The sequence below is a fragment of the Pipistrellus kuhlii genome, unplaced genomic scaffold (assembly GCF_014108245.1).
Source record: "Pipistrellus kuhlii isolate mPipKuh1 unplaced genomic scaffold, mPipKuh1.p scaffold_m20_p_114, whole genome shotgun sequence".
NCBI lineage: Eukaryota > Metazoa > Chordata > Mammalia > Chiroptera > Vespertilionidae > Pipistrellus > Pipistrellus kuhlii.
The window spans coordinates 163,302-186,719 of NW_023425421.1; the positions used below are offsets into that span (position 1 = coordinate 163,302).

Below are 23,418 nucleotides of genomic sequence, written 5' to 3' on the forward strand. Positions count from 1 at the left end.
TCGATTCCAGGCAAGGGCATGTACCGTGGTTGCAGGCACATCCCCAGTGGGAGGTGTGCAGGAGGCAGCTGATGGATGTCTCTCTCTCATCGATGTTTCTAACTCTGTATCCCTCTCTCTCCCTCTCTCTTCCTCTCTGTAAGAAATCACTCTGGAGGCAGCACTGCGGGGTGGGCTGTCCCAGCGGTCCATTCTCAGGGTGCCTCAGCAGCCCGGTCCCTGGAGGAGGAAGGGCGGAAGGAAGGAGCAAAGGCAGGTGGTTAAACGGTTTTATTCTCTGGAGGCGGGTGGGGTGAGTTGAAGGGGCGGGAGTGGGCAGGGCCGTAAGGGCAAGGCCACGGGCAGTGCTCACTCCCGCTTCCGAAGGTGGATGTAGATGATGCCACTGGCCAGGGCGAGCGGGAAGGCCACCCAGGCCAGGACGAAGCAGTAACCGAAGCTGCCCCCTTTCGGGTACTTCGCCAGGATCTCTTCCACATGAATGGCATAGATCAGGGCCCCGGTGAACACTGTCAGGCCTGCGGGGAGACAGGAGCCAAGAAGACTGCCTATCCCAGCAACCCCCGGGGCAAAGTGGCCGCCACCGGAGGGCAATGGGCAGCACCGCTGCCTGCCTGTGGGAGTTGTGGTTTGCTCCCTCCCCAGCTCTGCGCAACCAGGCTGCTGCAGACTGGCCTTGGGCACTTGGATCCCTGGGTCCCCTTATCCATAAAAATGGGTCGGTAATAACAACTCATTCGTCCATCCAGGGAATATTTTTGAAGGTCTACCAGCCAGGTGTGCAAAGAGTGCATTAATAAAACAAGACGGGCTGAAACCGGTTTGGCTCAGTGGATAGAGCATCGGCCTGGGGACTGAAAGGTCCCGGGTTCGATTCCGGTCAAAGGCACGTACCTTGGTTGCGGGCACATCCCCTGTAGGGGGTGTGCAAGGGTGTGCAAGAGGCAACTGGTCGATGTTTCTCTCACATCGACGTTTCTAGCTCTCTATCTCTCTCCCTTCCTCTCTGAAAAAAATCAATAAAAATATATTTTAAAAAAATAAAAAACAAATAAAACAAGACGGGCTTTGCAGGAACCTAGACAATGTTCCCCATATTTCGGACTATGATTAACTTAGTCCTTTTTGCACTTGAAGTGTTAAAAAAAAAAAAAAAAAAAAAAAAGGAAAAGTACATAAAACTCCCTGAAGTGTCTGATACACAGTAGGTCCACCAGAAACAGCAGCTGGCGGCCATTATAATGACAAGACTGCTCTGATGACTCAAGAGTTCTGAGATATTCATCAGCCACCTATCCCCGCCTAGGCCCGCCTCCATCTCTGGGATTCCCATCATTTGCCCATCGCCTTCCTCAGCCCTGGCTCCCGGAAGCCCCAAGTTCCATCCCCCCTATGACTCAGCGACCCAAACCACCAGGGAGTCCCTGAAGGACAGCGGGGGTCCAGGGACGGGGGCCGTTGAGAATTGTTTCCTTGTACCAGCGGTCCATTCTCAGGGTGCCCAGCATCCGGATGGGCCCCCTCGCTTCCCCCCAGTTCCCAGGGAACAGTGCTTACTGGTGAACAGCTGGCAGACGCCCGTGGCGTAGAAGAGCCCCCCTCGCTTCATGTTGTAGAGCTGGAACATGAAGAGGATGAAGGACAGGCAGCAGAGGATGAGGGAGAGCACCATGAGGATCTGCACGGCCTTCAGCCAGCCTGCGACGGGGAAGAGACCGGAGTGGAGGTCACCGAGGCCCAGGTCCAGCTCCGCCTGCTCGCTCATCATCTCCACAACCCTCTCCACTCCTCCTCCCCCCAACCTAGAGCCTAGATACGGGTTTGGATGCGTAGGAAAATCACAGCAACATCGTCCATCCCTGTAGCTTTGCTAAATCCCCCGGTCAATTTCAGAAGCTGCTCTGCAGTGTCTTTAGGATTTTCTACGGAAACTCGTCCACTGGGCCAACACCGGTTTGGCTCAGTGAATAGTGTTGGCCTGTGGATTGAAAGGTCCCAGGTTCGATTCTGGCTGAGGGCATGTATCGTGATTGCAGACACATCCCCAGTAGGGGGTGTGCAGGAGGCAGCTGATGGATGTTTCTCTCTCATCGATGTTTCTAACTCTCTATCTTTCTCCCTTCCTCTCTGTAAAAAATCAATAAAATATATTAAAGGAAAAAAAAAAAGAAAAGAAACTCGCCCACTGGGAATAGAAACATGGTTACTTCCATCTTGTTGCTTTTTATTTGTTTTTCTTGCCTTATCACGTTGGCTACCTCCAGTACAACACCTGGGCCTAAGCCAAGAGAACAGAAATTCTTGCTTTGCTCTTAGGGGGAACGCATTTCATCTTTCACTTCCTTCTGACTTAGAGATGTTTATAGATGCAACGTGCCCCTCTTTAGAACACACGGGCATCTGCCCCTGAGCCAGGGGAGGGTTTGGCCCTGGCCCCGCCTCTTTAAAAACAGTGTGGTCCCAGCCCCACCCTCTTGGAACTCGGACACGTCGGTCCCAGCCATCCATTCCGAACACCGTCCTCTGGTGCTTAGAACTTTGGAAACGTAATCCTATCTTTTCGGAATCATGGGAACAACCTCCCGATTTCTTAAACCGGCAGTGTGGGCCCCCCACGCTTTCTGACTCGTAAGGTGGGGGGCTTTTAGCGTATCCTCTTTAGAGCAGAAGCATACTGCTCCCTGCCATCGAGACTTGGGGGGCCCTCCATCGGCCCCACTCCCTCAGCACTCGGAGACTTGGTCCCCGGGAGGGGAAGCGACTGGGGGTTCCCCTTCCCCTTGGCAGACCGGTCCCCGTGCCCCTCACCATTCTCGCTGACATCACTGCAGTCCCACGTTTTGTTGACACTGTTCCACGTGCAGTCAGACCAGAGGTTCAGGGAGTCCTTCCCGGGGAGGGTCCACCAGGACTGGGGTGGGCAGAGAAACAGGGGCGGGCGTGGGGACGTGGGCGAGGCCAGGGGGCCGGTGGGAAGGCTTAGAGGAAGGCTGTGGTGCCGAGAAGGGGCTGCCCTGGGGCAGAACAAGGGTTTAGCAGGAAAGGGGAAAGGGAAGGGGAAAGGGGGAAGCATCAGAGGCAGAGGCAAGGGGAAGGGGGCAGGTGCCTGTGGAGGAGGGGTGTGGCGGGCTGCTCCGAGCAGGCTTACCTTGTCCAAAGTGGCCACGAAAAGCAGGATGAGGATGAGGATGTGAAGGGCAGAGACCACCACCAGGAGGAGCGACATGGCTGCGGCAGAAGCCTGGGGAAGGGGACGTCAGGAGATGGTCCTTTCAGGAGCTTGGCACGGGGGTGTGGGGAGGAGGAGTGAGATGCCCAAATCCTCGTGGAGAGAGGGGCTGGTTCCGGACCCCGGGGTGTGAGGGAAGAGGAGGCTGGGAGCCGGGGAGCCCGAATTCCCCAGGGGCGGGAGAGGGCCGGGGACTGGCTCCAGAGGCCAGGAATGATGGGAACTCGCGATGTGCTTCACTCCGTGTCCCCAGAGCCCCGGCCTGGGCCAGGCTACGGACATGCAAGTTGCAACCCCTCCAGACTCCCCAGAAGCTGCAGGCGGGCTGCCCCCAGAGTCAGGCATCCTTGACTCACCCCACCCCTCTCTGGGGGGGGGGGCAGGGGAGGAGGGGTTCCGGGTGAATCATGGGTGACTCATCCCACCCTCCAGCCTCCGAGGACCAGGGAAACCCCAGTCCCTGGCTGTGCCCACGAGGTCTCCGCCCCACCCTGCTGCCAGGAGGGTGCCTGCTGGGCACCCTGTTGGGGAAATGGACAAGGACCTGTGTCTGGGGGGAGAGGTGTGAGAAGGAGGAACCAGCCTCCCTTCACCGTTCAGTGCCCAGAAAGGGGAGGGGGCCTGGAGGTAGCCCAGACTTGGGGTGTTCTCATGCAAAGTCCCGCTCTCGGGGTCCTCAGGGGTGAGTGGACATGGGGGGTGGGGGTGTAACATTGCAGGACATTATCAGGTGAAGGGCTCTGCTGAGAACCCCGCGCGCACACACACACACACACACACACCCAAAACCTTGCTGGGCCCCACCCCTTCCTGAATCTGCACCCCAAGGGCTAAGTGGTCATTTCTGACACTAAAAGTACTTCCATGGGGGCGTCCCTCCCGAAAGGCCACACTCCCAAGTAAATAAAGAAATCCCAGCCCAGATAACGGACTGGAAACTTACCCAGAGCGGCAGAAGAAGTCAGAGTTTGGAGTCTGTCCCTCGCCTGGGCCTCCGTGCCCCGCCCTTCGCCTCCCTCCTTCCACCCGCCCGGGCCCCCGCCTCCCTCGCCGCCTTCCTCCCTCCCTCTCTCTCCTCTCTGGCTCTCTCCGTCCTTCTCCCCTCCAATCCTAGAACCCGTTCTCTCTCTCTTCCTCCAGCTCCCTCGTTCTATCCTGTCTTCACTGGCCTATACCTTTTCCTTCTCGCTCTCCTCACTCTCCTGGTTTCTCTTCCTCTGCTCCTCTCAGTATATATACCGACCCTTTAATACCCACCCTCACCGCACCCAGCTGAGGTCTGCAGCCAGAGGGAGGGCCCAGGCTCTCTGGTTCTTCATTCTCCGGGCCCGCCCACTGCCCCCACAAGCGAATCGTTCGGGGCTCCCTCCCAGGGCTGAGATGAGATGTCCTGGGAGGGAGCGGAGAGGAGCAGGGGCCCTGGGGTGGGGCAGCGGGGCTGGGAGGGCCAGATTCTCAGGCCTCCGCTCTGGGTCTGGTCCTGGGACCTGGGACCGGATGTCTGCTTTCCTTGATCGGCCTTAGGACTGGATATTCGGAGGGATGGGAGTCTGAGGAGGAGCCCAGATTCTTGCAGTGCAGAGTGGGCTGAGGACTGGTGGATTTGGCGCCCTGGCTGTGGCCAGGGGATGGGGAATGTGGAAGTGGGGAGCTGTGGAAGGGAGCAGGCAGTGGAAGTTAAGACCATCATTTCCTGTCTGGGGGCGGGGGAGGAGGGGGTGACCTTGACCAATGATGCCCACTCTCTGAGCCTCAGCTTCCTAACCTGCGGGTGTAGGAATACTACTAATACTGACAATCCACTAATACTGATAATAATAAGTCCCATACGTAATCTAAACGAGTAAGATAATACCAGTACATTAACACACCTAACACACTCGTTCCTTTCTCCATGAAACATTTATTGAATATCTATTATGAACCAGGAGTTAATGAACAAAAAAAAAACCAAAAACAAAACAAAACAGATGTGAGCCGATGATTAATTACTGTGGAGCTTACCTTCCTAGCGGAGGGAGACAGACAATAAAGAGAAAACACCAACACACAAGAGACGTTTCAGCCCTAATATGTTTGGCTCAGTGGATAGAGCATCGGCCTTCAGACGCAGGGGTCCCGGGTTCGATTCTGGTCAAGGGCATGTACCTTGGTTGCGGGCACATCCCCAGTGGGGGGTGTGCAGAATGCAGCTGATGGATGTTTCTCTCTCGTCAATGTTTCTATTATAACTCTTTATCCCTCTCCCTTCCTCTCTGTAAAAAGTCAATAAAATATATAGTTTTAAAAATACACGAGACATTTAGACAACGATGAAGACTTTGAAGGGAACAAAACAAAACAGAGTGATGGAGACAATGATAGCGTGAGGGGACCCTACTTTACACAGGGTGACGGGCCAGGCATCTTTACACAGGGTGACGGGCCGAGGAGGTGGCATCTGAGCTGAGGCCGAAGACAGGAGCCGTTTGAAGGCGGGCGGAGAGCGCACGCAGAGGCTCTTGAGAACAAGCGCAGGTTGTTAGAGGAGCAGACAGAAGGGCCAGTGTGTCTGGGATATGGGGAGCCAGAGGGAGGGCAGGGCGGGAATCAAAGAGGGCCCTTGAAGGCTAGGGGAGGAGTCTGGATTTTTATTCTAAGTGCAATCAGAAGTCACCGGGAGGTTTTAAACAGAAGTGCGGTACTAGCGATTTAACGCGAACTCTTATTGTTGTTTCCTGGGTGATTGGTTGTGGGTGGGTGGGATGGTTTCTATGTTTCTGGGTTTCTTAGAAGAGCTGGGTGATGGTGAAAGAGTGAGGGACAGGGGTTCTGATATGAAACCGAGAGCTGGAAAACGGAAATGGGATGATAGCATGACCGGAAGGAAACGGGATGATAGCATGTCTGGGTATCTGATGGGGCCAGAGCTGGCGGAGGGAGCGAGATTGGTCAGTGGGCTTCCTGAGGGCACGTTAGTGATTGGGTGGGTACTTGGGGAGACTTGGAAGCTGGGGTGCCAGTACAGCATTGACTCTAGAAACACACTGGCTGGCTTCAAATCCAAGATGCTTTACTCACTAGCGGTAATTTCGGGCAAATGACTAATAACCTCTCTCTGCCTCAGTTTTTCTATCTGTCAAATGGGGATAATAGTGAGTGCATCATAGGGTAGTTTTTAGAGTAGTGCTGGCACATCATAAACACTATTGTATGTGTTAGTTATACCAGGTATTGGGGGCCTGAGTGGATTCAGTACTGGGGGATCCTAGATCAAGGTCTTGAGAATCTGGGAAAGGGGCACATTATTGGGTCCCAAGACGAAAACGTTGGAGTATAAAATGAGGGTCCCTGGTGTCAGGGAATAGGTGGGTAGTCTTAAATCTGTCTTTCAGAAGGAGAGAAACTGGGGGGTCTGAACTCAGAACCTCAAGCAAGTTAGAAAGCCTGGGTCACTAAGGGAAAAACTGGGGGCTAGAGGGTCACATGCTTCTCAGGGAGTGCAGGCAAAGGGGGCCAAGGGGCTGCACCAGGCCTGGGGAGGAGTCTAGAAACCAGGAGTTAGGGAGATGGAAATTTGAGCGGGGGGAGGTGGAGAACAGGGGGCAAGCGCTCTGAATCAAGTTCCCTGAATGGTATCAGCACGGTACTTGCTATCCTGGGGTTGTTCAGGGGGTCCCCCATGTTAGGGCCCTGTGCAAGGGGAAGAGTCTGCGGATCTGAGAGCGGTGGAGGGATCTCCCCTTCCTGGGCCTCCAACGCTGCGTGCAGAGCTGAGTGCCCGCGAGCCGCTTCCTCCCACAGGAAACCGCAGCTTCAGGCACACCCAGCTTGCAGGGAGCTTCGCCCACTGCCCGCCCGCTCGGGGGAGGCCCACGTGGGCAGCAGCAGACCGCTGAGGGGGCGTGTCCTGCTAGGGGCGTGGCCGGACCACGGGGGCTGGCGTGGCGTGCGAGAGGCCACGCCCACTTCCGTCTCTCAGTGGGCGGAGCCTGGGCCTTAACGGGTTTTGGCGGTTTCTCTGGAGGCTCTTGGCCGCGCATGCGTGGTGAGCCTCTGCGAGGCCCTGAGGTAGTGAGCGTTCCTCTCCTTCACAACGGGCGTCGGCCCCGCCTCCTTGCTAACGAGTCCTCAGGGTAACGTGGCCTTCGCTTCAGACACGCTTCTCTCGGCTGCCGCAGAGCCTCCCAGACGGTTCCCTCTCAGGCCTGCCATCGCAGGCTCTTTCAGCTCCTGCCTCCCACTCCCGGGTACACACACCCGGCTTCCCAGGCCCGCGCACGCAGGTTGGCCACTCCGACCACCCACAGGTCCAGCCAGAGCGCCGGCCGGTTAGCCCCGTCCCATCAAGTCTTGGGAACCAGAGTCCTTCCAGCGTCCTCTCGCTGGGCTCCTCGCAGGTTCTTCCAGCACGCCCCTCCCTAGCTGGCCCCTGACGCCCCGCCCTCCTCAGGTACCCTGCCCCCAGCCCGAACCGCGCAACCCTCGCACCTCCAGCTCCGCCCCGCCCCTCAACACCTCAGCCCCGCCCCTCAACCCACCCAGCCCAGCCCAGCCCCTCAGTTCACCCAGCCCCGCCCCTAACCACCCAGCCACGCCCCTCAACCCACCTCAACCCCGCCCCTCAACCCATCCCAGCCCCGCCCCTCAACCCATCCCAGCCCCGCCCCTCAACCCATCCCGGCCCCGCCCGTCAACACTCCCAGTCCCTCTCCTCAACCCAGCTCTGCCCCTCAACGCCTGCGGGCACCGCCCCTCTCCGGGCTCCAGTTCAAAACCCCGTAGATCCCCGCTTGTCTTCTCGCTGCCTCCGGGGCCACGCCTTCCAGTTTCCCCTCCCACGTCCTCTCCTTGGTCCTGGTCCCTCCCCTGCCGCTGTCCTCAGGCCGCATTGGCCCCTTATCTCCCCAGTAACCAAACCACAACAGTGAGCTAGGAGCACCACGGCCGGACAAGTTAGGCATTCCACCAGGTAGGGCCTGGGCCTCACTCTGCACGGGGTTCCCTTTCCTCTGTGATTCCTCCCCAAACAGCCCGCCTAGAGGAGAGCATAGGGGACCGCCCGACAGGCGCGGTTGAGGGTCGACCTATGAACCAGGAGACCACGGTTCCACTCCCTGTAGGACACATGCCTGGGTTGTGGGTTCGCTATCCAGGGTGGGGCGGCAGGAGGCAGCTGATCAATGATTCTCATCATTGATGTTTCTGTCTCTCCCTCTCCTGTCTGAAATCAATAAAAATATATTAAAAAAAAGAAAAGAAAAAGGAAAGCCTAGGGGACCTGTAACCCTGCCAGAGGCCAGAGTCCGAGCCGTGATGCAAGACAGAATGTAAGAGACAGGAGGTTGAGAGGAATGTGGGGAGAGCCCTGAGAGGTGTCCCCCTCCAATCCGTGGGAGGAATTGAGAGTCAGAGAGCGGCCGGAGCTGGTTCTGGGGTGACCTTCTCATTCCTAGTCCCTAGCTCATTGCCCACCTCCTCCCCACCCTCTCCCACTCTCTGTCTGAAGGGGTGGGTCCTGTGTCGCCTCTACAGGATACGCAGTCTTTGGCTAAGATGGCTGCAATGAGCACCCGCTCCGAGGAAGGAAGCGAGGTCTTCCAGGAAGGAGTAGGTAAGTCCCACGCTCCTTATTCTTCTCATTCTTCCCCTTAGTTTCCCCGGTTTCGGGTCCTGTGCTGCAGGGCTGTGGCGATAGGGAGGCCTCCCAGGAGCGCCCTCTAGTGGGGGCAGCGCATGTGTGAGCATGGACTTGGAGCTGGGCATAGGTACGGGGAAAAGCCTGGAGTGGGGTGGGCCGGGCGGACTTCCTGCAGGAGGGGACGTGTGAGTGGGGCCCAGAGCTCCCCAGAAGGGGAGAAGAAGGGGAGAGTTTCAGCAGAGAGAGCAGCCAGCGGCTACAGCTTCTGCACTGCTGGCACTTGTGCTCAGATTGTCCTTGGTGCTGGGAGCTGCCTCCACCCACTTACATGCCAGGAGCAACGCTTTGCACCGCCCCCAACCCCACATCGCAGCAATCAAAAACGTCTCCGTCCAAAACCAGTGTGGCTCAATGGATAGAGCGTCGGCCTGCGGACTGAAAGGTCCCCGGTTCGATTCCGGTCAAGGGCATGTATGTACCTTAGTTGCAGGCATATCCCCAGTAGGGGGTGTGCAAGAGGCAGCTGATCAATGATTCTCTCTCATTCATGTTTCTAACTTTCTATCCCTCTCTCTTCCTCTCTGTGAAAAATCAATAAGATATATTTAAAAAACAAACAAACAAACGTATGGGCCTAGCTAATGGTCATGGACAACAGAGGGGTGGGGGCATAGGTAGGGAGGGGTTTGGGATGGGAATGGGGGAATGAGGACAATTATGTGATACCATAACCAATAAAGAATTAAAAATAAATAAATAAATAAATAAATAAAACTGGGCATTCTAAAAACAAACAAACAAACAAACAAACAACAACAACAAAAAAACCCGTCTCCAGACATTGCCAAATGGTCCCGGGGTGGGGGTGGGGGTGTGTGTGGAACCACTGGGCCGAGGTAGGTGTGGTAGGCGGCGAACTGGTGGAGGAGACTTGGAGAGAAGGGTAGGGTCAGGTCATGTGGGGCCTGGAACACCAGGCTGAGGGGCTAGGAGTTGGTCCTGAGGGCGCTGGAGCAAGGAAGAGGCATGGTCCGCTCTGGTTGTAGGAAGGCCCTCTGGGGCTGTGGGAGGGGAGTGTGGGAGGTGAGGGAGGAGGCTGGGGTGATGGCCCAGACAGGAGGGAATAAGGTCTGGGCCTAGGAGATGGGCTGAGAAGGAGGAGGCGGGAGGATGGAACTGAGGATGGCTGGGCGGTGAAGGCTGAAGGCGAGGGAGGGAGCAAGAATGCAGCCCTGGTCACCTTCCTCCGCTCCCCCAAGCTCCAGTCTTGTGAGGTGGGTCCCTGAGGACTGCCCGGCCTTCTGGGAGCGCCCTCTAGTGGGCTTAGTGGGTAAAGTCTCCAGGTCAGCTTGGGGTACAGGGGAGTAGGAAGGGGTAAGAAAGCCTGAGGCAAACTACAGCAAAACCACTTAACTTTTCTTAAGATGCGGGACAAAGCTGACCACAACCTCGAGCCTGCAGTTTTCCACATCCCACAATAATTATACCAGCTGATTAGACACTTCCAGAGCAAAAGCTTTAATTCACTATAAACATATAATGGGCTTAGCAATGGTATTTTCCCTCTATTATTTTGCTTAACTTCGTTAATTCCGGGGACGGGGTGGGGGTGGGAGTGAGAAAGAGGAACATTTAAAATATAAGAGAGAATAAATTGGTTCATATTCCACAATAACTTGTTACAAAGCAACCGAAGGATTCGTTCACTCTTTGGCCAAAACCGACAAAAAGGAGGAGTGATAAAATTGACAATTTCTAATATTTGGTGTTAGGCCTCGGTGACCTAAATATTTGTTTATTTAACTGAGGAAAACAAATAATCTTCGCACAGGATCCTCATAGCCAATTGGCTTGGAGATCAACACTTCCCAGTGATACCAACAATAAGCAAGGCTTAACAACAAGACTGCACACACAGCCCACAAAGGGCACCAAGACTGACACCTCAGGTAACTGGGAGGCTGACCCACTAAACCATATAGGACACCTTAGCACACAAAGCCACCCTACCAACTCAGGGAAGCTGTGAAAATGCCGAGACAAGGAAATAGATCACAAACAAAAGAAATGGAGGAAAAGAAGAGACTGGATATAGAGTTCAAAACCACGCTTATAATGTTTTTCAAGAATTTTCTAGAAAAGGTCGATAAGACCTATGAGGAGATGAAAAGGGATCAACAAGAATTAATAAGGGATCAACAAGAAATAATAAGGGATCAATAAGAAATAAAGAATACATTGTCTGAAATAAAAAAAATATTATACAGTGTCCTAAAAACAGAATGGAAGATCCCAAGAATCAGGCCAAAGATTTGGAACATAAAGAGCCAGAAGACACTCCTCCACAGAAGCAAGAAGACAAGAGAATCCAGAAAATTGAAGATAATGTAAGAAAACTCTGGGACAACTTCAAGCGAACCAACATCAGAATTATGGGGGTCCCAGAAGATGAGAGAGAGCAAGATATCGAAAACATACTGAAAGAAATAGTGACAGAAAACTTCCCCCACCTGGTGAAAGAATTAGATTTACAAGTCCAGGAAGTGCACAGAACTCCAAACAAAAGGAATCCAAAGAGGACCACACCGACACATCATTATTAAAATTCCAAGACAAAGAGAGAATATTAAAAGCAGCAAGAGCAAAGAAGGTAGTTACCTATAAAGGAGCCCCTATATGATTGTCAGCTGATTTCTCAACAGAAACCATGCAGGCCAGACGGTAATGGCAAGAAATATTCAAAGTGATGAATAGCAAGAACCTACAGCCAAAAATACTCTACCCAGCAAAGCTATCACTCAGAATCGAAGGCCAGATAAAGAGCTTCAGTAATAATAAAAAAAAAAGCTAAAGGACTTCATCACTACCAAACCAGAATTAAATGAATTGCTGAAGGGGGTTCTTTCGGAAGAGAAAGTAAATAAAGATAAAAACTATGAACAACAAATATGTAGCTATCAACAAGTGAATCTAAAAACCAAGGGAATTTAAAAAATCTGATGAACAATATTAACTGGTGAATATAATAGAATCAGAGGTATGGAAGGGGAGTGAACTGACGATTCTCAGGGAAAAGGGGAGAGGGGGGTGTGGGAAGAGACTGAACATAAACTGTGCACCTATGGATGAGGACAATGGGGGGTGGGGAAAGGGCAGAGGGTGGGGTGGGAACCAGGTGGAGGGGAGCAATGGAGGGGAGGGGGCGGGAATGAGGAATATTTCCTCATTTATATAATATGAACAATAAAGATTTATTAAAAAAATAATCTGCACACAATCTAGGTGGGAGGAAATTAAAATGAATAAATAAAAGAAAGCTTGAGGCAGTCCTAGAGGGGTGCTGGAGACTGGGTCTTCAGTTGAGTTGCAGCTTGTGAGATCCTAAGGGATCCAGGATTCCTAGGGGGTGCGAGAGGGGCAGGGTCTGGATTCCTGCTGAGTGTCTTGCCTGGCCCCTCCCGCAGTGGACTGGGAGCTGAGCCGACTGCAGCGACAGTACAAGGTGATGGATGTTGAAAAGCGGGCCTACAACAGGGAAGTTCACCAGCGCATCAATAAGCAACTGTGAGCCAAATGCCTGCGTGTGTGTGTGAGTGTGTGTGTGTGTGTGTGAGTGTGGGGAGGGGGCTGTTAAGAGGCTGGGGGCCGGAATCGTGGGTCCAGCAGGAGGCAGGCCCAATGTGTCTGGCCTCTATTGATGCTGAGCTCTGCTTCTTTGCTGGCTGCCCCCCCCCCCCCCCTCCCGGGGCAGCGAGGAGATCCAGCGCCTGCAGGACGTGCGGAACAAGCTGCAGGTGCAGATCGGCATCGCCCAGAGCCAGGTCAAGCGCCTGCGGGACAGCCAGAGGCTGGAGAACATGAGCCACCTGCTCAAGTGCCGGGCCCAGGTGCAGGACGAGGTCAAGGAGCTGCAGGAGCAGACCCGAGCCCTGGACAAGAAGGTGGGTCCTGAGACCAGGCTCTGTGGATCCTACTTAGGGGCAATGCCTTCGCCGCTCTGAGCCTCAGCTTCCTCCTCCGAAAAACTGGGTCATGGAGAGCAGGCGCCTGGGAGAGTGGTGCTGGGGCTCCCGGGGGGCATGTGGGTGTTTAGGAAGGAGCACAGTCTCAGGTGCTCCGGAGACTGGGGCAGCGGAGGGGAAACCTGCCTCCGCAGAGCTGTGTGCCCACAGGCAAGGGTTGGCCTCTCTGGGGTGTAGTTCCTTCATCTGCCAGAAGAGGGCGTTGGTCATGGAGCGAGGTCTAGCCAGGTGTCCAACCCCACCTGTCTCAAGGTCTTGCTATTTGACCTTGGACTTTTCCATGCCAAGTGTTCGTTCACGTTTTTATGACCTTGCCTGGCCCCGCCCTCCGTGCATTGGGAGCTGAGCTAACGGCAGGGACAGTGATGGAGGGTGAAAGGGGCCTACAGCAAGGAAGTCCACCAGTTCCCTGGTCGGCAATGTGCAGCTCGCAAGCCACATACGGCTCTTTGGTCCCTTGCGTGTGGCTCTTCCACAAAATAGCACGGCCTGGGCGAGTCTATTTTGAAGAAGTGGCATTAGAAGAAGTGTAAGTTTAAAAAATTTGGCTCTCCGAAGAAATTTCAATCATTGTACCGTTGATATTTGGCTCTGTTGACTAATGAGTTTGCTGACCACTGCCCCAGTGTGTCAATAAGCAGTTGTGACTCATGCACAGATGCATGTAGCTATAAACATACACGCAGATATGCATCTGAAATCAACGTTTAGTCAAATCATGCTTTTTTCTCTGTGGGATTCATTGTCATTTTTTTTTCTCTACTCCACGAAAACGTCGCTTGCGCCCTGAATGGTGTCACTCAGTGGTTAGAACATTGGCCCCTGTACCAAAGGGTCTTAGGTTTGATTCTCGGTCAAGGGCACAGACTTGGGGTATAGGTTTGATTCCTGGCTCCCATTGGGATGAGAGTGGGAGGCAACCAATTGATGTGTCTCTCTCACATCAGTGTTTCTCTCACTCTCCTCTCCTCCTCCCGCCCTTCTACTCTCTCTAAAAAGCAATGGGAAAAATATCCCGGGGTGAGGATTAACAACAACAAAAGTGGTTAGGCTACTAGGGGTGTCGAACTCAATCAGAGAAGGGGCCAAAATCTAAAATCCAGCCTAAATCGCGGGCCGAATGGTTTACTGAACAGTCATAAACTATCATTGTGATGGAAACGCAGCGGAGTGCAGTGATGACAGCGCGGTGCGGGCCACAGTGCAAGGCCTGGCGGGACGGATTTTGGCCCGCGGGCCTTGTGTTTGACACATGTGGGCTAGACTAAGGGATTTCTTGCACAACATGGGATCACAAACGGGAAGTTGAAATGTATGTGTCTTGGTGGTCTGCATTCGTTTCCTATTGCTGCTGTAACAAATTATCATCAACTGGATGGCTTAAAATGATACACATCACCCAGCTGGCGTGGCTTGGTGGTTGACCATCAACCCATGAACCAGGAGGTCACGGTTCGATTCCTGGTCAGGGCATATGCCTACGTTGTGGGCTCCATCCCTAGTGTGGGGCGTGCAGGAGGCAGCCGATCAATGATTCTCTCTCATCATTGATGTTTCTATCTCTCTCTCCCTCTCCTTTCCTCTCTGAAATCAATAAAAATATATTTTAAAAAATCATGCACAACCCTAGCTGGTTTGCCTCAATGGATAGAGCGTCGGCCTGTGGAGTGAAGGGTCCCAGTTTGGATTCCAGCCAAGGGCACATGTCTGGGTTGCGGGCTCCATCCCCAGTAGGGGGCGTGCAGGAGACAGCTGATCAATGATTCTCTCATCATTGATGTTTCTATCTCTCTCTCCTTCTCAGTTCCTCTAAAAAAAAAAAATCAATAAAATGTATTTTTAAAAAAATACACAATGATCTCATGGCGCTTGAGGACAGAAGTCCATAATGGGCCCCACAGGACTAAAATCGGGATGTCCGCAGGGCTGTGCTCCCTCTGGAGGCTTCAGGGAGAATCTGTTTCTTGGCCTTTTCTGGTTTCCAGAGAGGCCACCTGTGTCCACTGATTCAGGGCTCCTCTCTTTATCTTCTTTTTTATTTATTTTATTTTATCCTCTCTCTATCTGCTGAGCCATCCGTGGCCAGTTGAGTTTTTCTTATGACCAGCGGAGTCTCCCTCTGACTTATGCTTTCATCATCTCTTCTCCTTTTCTGACTCTGACTCTCCTGCCTCCCTCTTTCACGTACAAGAACGCTTGTTATTACGTTAGGCCCACCCCGATAATCCTGGATGGTCTCCCCATCCCAGCATCCCAACTGTGTTACCTCCACAAAGTCCTTTTTGCCATTTAAGGTCACATAGTCACAGGTTACAGGGATTGGAATATGGACATCTCGGGGGGGGGGTGTTATTCTGTCTACCATTGATTGGTTGTGTCCTGCACGCTCCCTACTGGGGTTTGAGCCTGCAGCCCATGCACATGCCTCTGACCAGAACTGAACCCAGGACCCTTCAGTCCGCAGGCTGACGTTCCATCCACTGAGACAAACCAGCCAGGGCTGGAAGCTGTATCTGGATTCCCACACACCAAACTTTTGACTGCCTCTTGGTAGTTCAGTGGCTTAGTGGATGTTGGCGGCTTGATTGGTTATCCTTAGTCTCCCATGGAAAGTCACCAGAGTCAGGCCCAACCAGGGTATTATACTTTGTGAATTATAAGTTAGCTTTAGGTTCTTTTGGGTCTTCTACAAATATATCATCTGAAATAATGACTATTTCATGTCTTCATCTCCAGTCTTTACTTATTTTTTTTTTCTTTTCCTTACCATATGGCACTGGATAAAATCTCCAGTACAATGTTACATAGAAGTCATGCTATTTGGACATCCTTATGTTGTTACTGATCTCAAAAGTAATGTTTGTAGGTTTCACTATCAAATATGATGTTTGCTGTAGATGCCTTATAATCTTTATCAAATTTGGGGAACTTCCTCTTATTCCTGGCTCTCCGAGAGTTTTTAACATAAATGTACATGCTGAATTTTATCAAATACATTTTTTATGCCTGTACAGACTGGTGCTATGAACTGGTACCAGTTGAATGATTGTCATCAGTCTCTGATGTGATCGGTCCCAAAACTGAGAGTAAACATTTAGAAACAGCTTGTCTAGGTTCTGTCGAAGACACGTGTGGAGTCATACAACACACAAGCCTTAGGCGAGAGGCCATGTCTCACTCTATGTTTTTCTTGGCCAGTGTCTATTCTGCTCTCCGGTCTGTGAGTGATATTTCCACTGGTTATAGAATTCTAAATTGCCAGTTTTCCAGGTTTTTGGATTCTATGACATCCTTGAATCTGTAGATGTGTTCTTTCATTGGTTCCAGAATATTATCAGGTACTATCTTGTCACACATTACCCCCGTCCCCATTCTCTTTCTTCTTAAACTCTTATTCGATATATACTTAAACTCGCTCTATCTGCAATGTCTGTTAAGCACCCTTCCATATTCCCTATCTTTTTGTCTCTCTGTGCTGGATTCAGGGGGTGAGTTCTTCTGAACAAATCCTTCCTTCAGCTTTCATCAGGCTTGTTACCTGCCTCTCCAGTAGAACATAAATTACAGGAGAGCGGGGCCCTTGTCTGTTCACTGCTGTGTGCTCAGCACCGACCTAGAACCGTGCCCGGCACTTAGTAAGCACTCAAGAAATATTTGTTGAGCCGAAACCGGTTTGGCTGGTTCGATTCTGGCCAAGGGCATGTTTCTATTTCTCTCCCCTTCTCCCTTCCGTTCTGAAATCAATAAAAATATATCTTTAAAAATTGAATGAAATAATGCTACCTACATAGTTTGCTTGCTTCTTTCTTTTTTTTTCTCTTTTTTTAAAAAAATATATTTTATTGATTTTTTACAGAGAGGAAGAGAGAGGGATAGAGAGTTGAAACATCGATGAGAGAGAATCATCGATCAGCTGCCTCTTGCACACCCCCTACTGGGGATGTGCCCACAACCAAGGTACATGCCCTTGACCGGAATCTAACCTGGGCCCTTTCAGTCCGCAGTCCGATGCTCTATCCATTGAGCCAAACAGGTTTCAGCTGCTTGCTTCTTTCAAATGTGAAATGCATCCTGTGATAATTGTGACTCATTCATTTTTTGCTGTTGTGTACTATTTCATTAATGTATTCATTCACTCAGTAGCGATGGGCATTTGGTTGGTTCCAGTTTGAAGATGGTTACATGAATAATGCTTCTGTCAACATCCTTTCACACGGATCCCGAAGTGTACCTACCCTCAGAAGTGTAGTTGCTGGGTGGGAGGAAAAAACCCAACAGATAACCCTGTTTTTCTTCTGGAAGATGACTTTGGTTTACTTTCTTCCAGCACCGTTTCCATGGAAACCCACTGGGTTAAGGTACATAGGGGATGTCAGCTGTGTTCCCAGGCAGCAATGTTCATTATTAAAATAACCCCGGGAAGGACTGTGAGCGGGTTCATGGGTCCCCCGGGCCCCTGTGACTGAGACTGAATAGAAACCTCATTTCTCTGTGGGGCGTTTCCTACGACTGAGGGTGCTCCTGGCCGGGCTGGGAAGCTACCCTCAGGAGGTGGCTCCTCGCCAGAGCCCTTTTGGCTGCGTGGATACAGCATCGGCCCACGGACTGAAGATTTGCAGATTCGATTGCGGTCAAGGGCACATACCTCAGTTGCAATCCTGGCGATGGTTGGGGGCATGTGTGGGAGGTGACCAACCCATGTGTGTCTCTCACATCGATGTTTCTCTCCCTCTATCTCTCCCCTCCCTTCTACTCTCTCTAAAAATCCATGAAAAATATCCTTGAGTGAGGATCAAAAAGAGAGTGAGAGAGATGGTTCCTCTTGTGCATGAAGCTTCCCTAAGCCAGGGTAGGCAACACCTGCCCACTCATGTGGGATCAGCCACCTGGAGGTGTGAGCAGCAGCCCTGGACCCTCAACACAGATGTGTTTGGTGCTATCCTCCTAAGATGCCGTTGTTCCTTGTCCTCCATCCTTCTACAGAGTTACGTGAACGTGGTGCCAAATTATAGCCTCCTGGATCCCAAGACTGCTTTCCGGGGACTGTGTCCAGTGGCTGCAGCCCTGGATCTCAGGGCATGCCTATCCTCAAATGTAATCCTCTATAATAAAAGGGTAATATGCAGATTGACCCTAGCAGCAGAACAACCAGATCAACCACTGGACCAGTCATTATGAGGCACACTGGCCACCTCTCAGTCGCTTCCCCCAGCCGGCTGGCTCCCAATGGTGAATGGGAAACCGAGGGTGGGTAGCAGGGGGGAGGGGGTGGCACCAGGCCAAGGCCCCCATCCTGCCAGTCACCCCACACACAGAGGGCAACCTGCGGTGGGGGCAGGGTTGACCTCTTGGTTCCTGCCCATGGTCGGTAGGCTCCGAGCACCTGGTGAGGAGCGGGGAGCTGGGGGTGAGTGGCAGTGGGAGGTGGGGGGTGGGGCCGGCTGCAGGCAGCCGGAAAGATGGCCCTGATTGCAGGCCAGGACTATGGACTGTACCCATGCATGGATTCTGTGCACCGGGCCTTGGAGAGAACCACAGGGCAGGGACCTTCCCAGGACTCCTAGAAGCTGAGGACCACAGTCTACAGCCGCATGGAACTGAATTCTGCCACCGAGCTCCGGGCGAGTCCCAGCTGAGACCACAGCCCCATCGGACACCTGGATGGCGGCTCTGTGAGAGCCCGAGGAGAGGATGGAGCTGCGCTGTGTCGGCCTCTGACCCGTGGAAACTTGGAGATAACGAGTTTGTGTTAATTTGTTATGCAGATATAGAGAAGGACACTCAGTGTCAAGCTGCCAGCCATGTAGCTCAAGAAATTCCTGAATATGGAACCATCAGCCCCCAAGTGCCGTCCCCAGGGGCCCATCCCATTTAAGTAGTTTGGACCAGCCAACCCAGTAAGTGGTCATGTCCTCACAACCTGGAGACCATTAGGAAATAGTCTGTGTTTCGCCGAAACCGGTGTGGCTCAGTGGGTAGAGCGTCGGCCTGCGGACTGAAAGGTCCCAGGTTCGATTCCGGTCAAGGGCACGTACCTTGGTTGCGGGCACATCCCCAGTAGGGGGTGTGCAAGAGGCAGCTGATCGATGTTTCTCTCTCATCGATGTTTCTAGCTCTCTATTCCTCTCCCTTCCTCTCTGTAAAAAAAAAAAAAAAAGAAAAAGAAAAAAAAGAAAATAGTTTGTGTTTCATCCTCCAAAGCCATGGCTACCTGCCCGAGGCATGCTCACGCCCATTGGTGCTGAAGTCGGATCAGACAAGGCCACTGTATTTCTCTGTCGACGTCTGTGCGGTGCTTTCGCTCTAAAAGATTTAAAATCTTACTGGGGTCACTGTGGCTCCATGTGCAGGTGGGAGAAATAACACAGAGAGAGTCTCTGTGCATTTTGCCCAGTTTCTCCCAATGGTAACACTTTTGGGGTATTTGATTTTTATCACAGCAACTACCACCAACTGTCTCACACACACGGAAGGCCGAGAGGCATGTGACAACATGCTCAAAATCACCTGTCATTTCAGAGATGCAAATCAAAACAACCATGCGGTACCATCTCACACCTGTCAGAATGGCCCACATCAACAAATCAACAAACGACAAGTGCTGGCGAGGATGGGGAGAAAAAGGAACCCTCGGGCACTGCTGGTGGGAATGCAGACTGGTGCAGCCGCTGTGGAGAACAGTGTGGAGCTTCCTCAGAAAACTGAAAATGGAACTCCCATTTGACCCAGTGATCCCCCTTCTAGGAATATATCCCAAGAAACCAGAAACATCAATCAGAAAGGACATACGCACTCCTATGTTCATAGCAGCACCATTTACAATAGCTGGGATTTGGAAACAGCCTAAGTTTACCATCTACACAATGGCAAAAAGAAGGAACTCTCACCATTTACAACAGCATGGATGGACCTGGAGAGCATTATGCTAAGTGAAATGAGCCAATCAGAGAAAGATAAGTATCAGGATCTCCCTCACTTGTGGAATATAATGAACACCACAAACTGATGAACCAAAACAGACCCCAAGACACGGAACCTTCAAACAGACCATCAAACCTCAGAGGGAAGGCAGGGGAGAGGGGGGTGGGGTGGAGAGTCAGGGGGTAAGAGATCAACCAAAGAACGTGTATGCATATAAGCAGAACCAATGGACACAGACAACAGAAGGCTGAAGGCCGGGCTGGGGGCTGGGGGCTGGGGGCAGGCTGGGAGAGAACAATGGAGGGAAAAGAAAAAATAGGTAATATTTGCAACAATAAAGATTTTTAAAAATATATATTTTACTGATTTTTTTTACAGAGAGGAAGAGAGAGGGATAGAATTAGAAACATCAATGAGAGAGAATCATCGATCAGCTGCCTCTTGCACACCTCCTACTGGGGATGTGTCCGCAACCAAGGTACATGCCCTTCACCGGGATCAAACCTGTGACCCTGGAGTCCACAGGCCGACGCTCTATCCACTGAGCCAAACCGGTCAGGGCAACAATAAAGAATTTTCTAAAAAATTAAAGAGACAGTTTCACAAAGATGTGACATCCTCAAGATAACCACAGCACCAGCTCCTGTGGAGCCGGCGAACTGCCCTGCCCTGACCTCGCAGTTCCCGTGGTGTCTGGCCCTGACCGTGCGTTTCCCTGGACAACAGATCCCGCCCCGTGCTGCCCCCTGGGCGCTGGCTGCAGCGCTGACGGGTGGGATGACAGGAATGGATTGTCTCTCCGTACTGGAGGCCGGAAGTCCAAGATAGAGGTGTCGGCAGCATGGGTTTCTGCTGAGGGCTGCGAGGGAGGATCCGGTGCGTGCCTCTCCCCCGGCTCTGCGGTTTGCTGGCAGCCTTCGGCGTTCCTTGGTGAGTGGGAACATCACCCTGGTCTTTGCCTATGTGCTCACCTGTCATTCTCCCTGTGCCTGTCTGTGTGTGCAAATGCCTCCCCCCCCCCATAGACATTTTTATTGATTTCAGAGGGGGAAAGAGGGAGAGAAGGAGAGAGAGAGAGAGAGAGAAACATCAATGATGAGAGAGAATCAATCGGCTGCCTACCCTAAGCCCCCACTGGGGATCTAGCCCGCAACCCGGGCATGTGCCCTTGACCGGAACCAAACCTGGGACCCCTCAGTCCGCAGGCCGGCGCTCTATCCACTGAACCACACCAGCCAGGGCCAGATGTCTCCTTTCTATGAAGACACCAGTCCTATTGGATGAGGCCCGCCCTCAGGACCTCATTTTAGCTTTCGTACCTCTGAGCGATTCTGGCTCCGGCTGAGGTCACTTCCGAGGTCTCTTCGACACATAAATTCTGCGGGACACGGGCAACCTAGCCTAGCGCACAGCCGTAGGCAGCGTGTGAGTTCACGCAGTCCGCACGTTTTGTTCAGACCTGCTGTGTGTCAGGCAGGAAAAGAGACAAACATTGGCCTCCTCGGAGCTTCCAGTGCAGTTGGGGAGGCAGCACACCCCGAGCCAGTGGAGGTGGGTAGCGAAGGGAGGACAGCCTAGAAGCGGGGTTCAGCAGCAGACCGCGCACTCTGCGGGCAGGAGGGCTGGGTCTCGCCATCTCCGCCTCCAGCCTCCGCTCTGTCTGCTGGCCTCGCTGTCCCAGGATGCTCGGTGCGGTGGGGACGGTGACAGCGGCAAGTCCTGAGGGGCCATCCCCCCAGCTCACACGTTTCCCCCAAATCCCAGGAAAGGGTTCTGGCTGGCTCCGCCCGGGTCACATGTTCTCCTCGCGGCCAGTCCCTGTGACCGCGCCACGCTGGGTCCTGGGCTGGCAGGGTGGCACTCTGTGATTGGGAGCCAGAACCCCGGGGAAGGCGGGGGGCTGTCCACAGAAGGGCACTCAGCCCCCCCCCCCCCCCCGCACCTCCTTCCTGTTGTGGGGTCGCGAACCCAAGGTTCAAAATAAGGCCACCAGAGGTTGATGATTGATTAAAAAAAAAAAAAAAGCAGCCAAGGATTTATGGAAAAACTGGCCAGGACGGCCGCCAGAGCACCACACGCAGGTGGAGTCCACACGACCGCACTGTTCCAGGGGCAGGCAGTCTTTTTAAAGGTCCAGACCACAGGAATGTTTCTTTGTTCTGAATTCTAAATTCTGAAGGCTGGGAACAGCCCAGAGGGGACAATGGAATGAGCCCTATATTGCCATAGCAGATAGTACAGAAGCAGAGCTGAGCGGTTACTCTCTAAAGGTTATCTGCAGTGTCTACCCCTGAAGCCACTGAGTCTGTGGGAATCCATCTCCGGTGGTCCTGGCCCACGGGCACAGGAAAACTGCCTTAGCCTCCAGGTCTCCGTCTGGAAGCTGAGGCAACTACCCTATTGCTCAAGCGAGTGAGCGAGTGCCGAAGCCGGAACAGCAGGGTTAAAATTCAAACGGCAGTTTTTACCCAAGTATGGCTGCCACCATACTTCGTCTCCGTGGTCTCCGTCTCTCCCGCATCCGGCCCGCACTCAGGCACCGCCCTCTGCCCGCCAGATCCAGGAGTGGGAGGCCCGGCTCTTTGCCAGCGGCAAGGACCCCAGGGCCCCCGGGGTCTTCCTGGGCCAGAAGGCCAAGACTCGGAAGAAGATCAAGATCGTGGAAGACCAGCTGGACAGGGTGAGGGTCGGCCTCGTGGCTCTTCCCAGGCCTGACCTCTGGGGCTGGGGGAAGAATGAGCATGGGGTCAAGTCCTGGGAATGGGGGGCGGGGCCAAAGGGGGCCACGCAGATTCCAGGGAGGCCTGGGTGCTGGGCTCCCCGAGGGGGTCAGGAGACGGGATCCCAGAGGGATGGAGGGTCCCCCGGGGGAAAGAAACTGATGCTTGGGCTGTTTTTTTTTTTTTGTTTTTTTTTAAAGAGATACTATTTATTTATTTATTTACTTATTTATTTTAAATATATATATTTTATTGATTTTGGACAGAGAGGAAGAGAGAGGGATAGAGAGTTAGAAACATCCATGAGAGTCATCGATCAGCTGCCTCTTGCACACCCCCTACTGGGGATATGCCCGCAACCAAGGCACATGCCCTTGACCGGAATCGAACCCGGGACCTTTCAGTCCCCAAGCCGACGCTCTATCCATTGAGCCAAACCGGTTTCGGCTGATGCTTGGGCTCTTACGGAGGGGCTGGCCGATGCTCTCAGGACGCCCCCGTGGGAAGGGGGCTTCCTGTCTGAGTGTGGAGGAGGGCGGCAGGCCAGGCCTCAGACCCTCTCCGGCACCCTGACCCTCCCCTTCCCCCACCCCCAGGTCACCTGCCGCTTCGACATCCAGCTGGTCCGGAACGCGGCCCTGCGGGAGGAGCTGGACCTGCTGCTGGTCCAGAGGAACCACTATCTGAACATGAACCGCAAGCTGCACAAGGTCAGCGGCCCCCGGCCCGGCCCCCGGCCCACCAGGGAGAAGGGCTGCTTCCTAGCGCTCCGGCCTCCGGTACCAAACGGACGACGCCATCGGCTTACTTAACGTTCTGAGGGAACGGGGACCGGAACGCTGAGAGATGTCATTTAGACTATTATCACCCGGGGCAACCGCGGAGCCAGCCAAACCATGTGCATCC

At 53.1% G+C, this 23,418-nt stretch overlaps 2 protein-coding genes across 2 annotated transcripts in view; one reads left to right on the forward strand and one right to left on the reverse strand.

Moving 5' to 3' along the window:
• Positions 1–255: 255 nt before the first annotated feature.
• Positions 256–4,476, reverse strand: EMP3 (epithelial membrane protein 3). The gene is made up of 5 exons (XM_036432623.2): positions 4,173–4,476; positions 3,149–3,241; positions 2,809–2,911; positions 1,558–1,698; positions 256–518 (listed from the first exon to the last, which is right to left on the reverse strand). Exons 2-5 carry the CDS (start codon positions 3,224–3,226, stop codon positions 349–351), a joined length of 492 nt encoding a protein of 163 aa, XP_036288516.1. The 5' UTR covers positions 3,227–3,241; positions 4,173–4,476; the 3' UTR covers positions 256–348.
• A 3,576-nt stretch (positions 4,477–8,052) lies between these two features.
• The window catches only part of ODAD1 (outer dynein arm docking complex subunit 1), a 28,206-nt gene continuing 12,840 nt past the window's right edge, over positions 8,053–23,418 (forward strand). The window contains exons 1-6 of the mRNA XM_045579766.1: positions 8,053–8,180; positions 8,744–8,822; positions 12,314–12,413; positions 12,601–12,790; positions 22,350–22,472; positions 23,109–23,222. Coding sequence (XP_045435722.1) covers positions 8,765–8,822; positions 12,314–12,413; positions 12,601–12,790; positions 22,350–22,472; positions 23,109–23,222 — 585 coding nt within the window. The 5' untranslated portion in view covers positions 8,053–8,180; positions 8,744–8,764. The remainder of the gene's footprint in view (positions 8,181–8,743; positions 8,823–12,313; positions 12,414–12,600; positions 12,791–22,349; positions 22,473–23,108; positions 23,223–23,418) is intronic.

Bases quoted from the DNA above. Each gene is read 5' to 3' on its own strand.
- EMP3 (XM_036432623.2), bottom strand. From the start codon at position 3,226: ATGTCGCTCCTCCTGGTGGTGGTCTCTGCCCTTCACATCCTCATCCTC. The intron at 2,912-3,148 runs GTAAGCCTGCTC...TGCCCACCCCAG, and splicing joins TCGTGGCCACTTTGGACAAG to TCCTGGTGGACCCTCCCCGG. The intron at 519-1,557 runs GTAAGCACTGTT...GTCTCCCCGCAG, and splicing joins CGTCTGCCAGCTGTTCACCA to GCCTGACAGTGTTCACCGGG.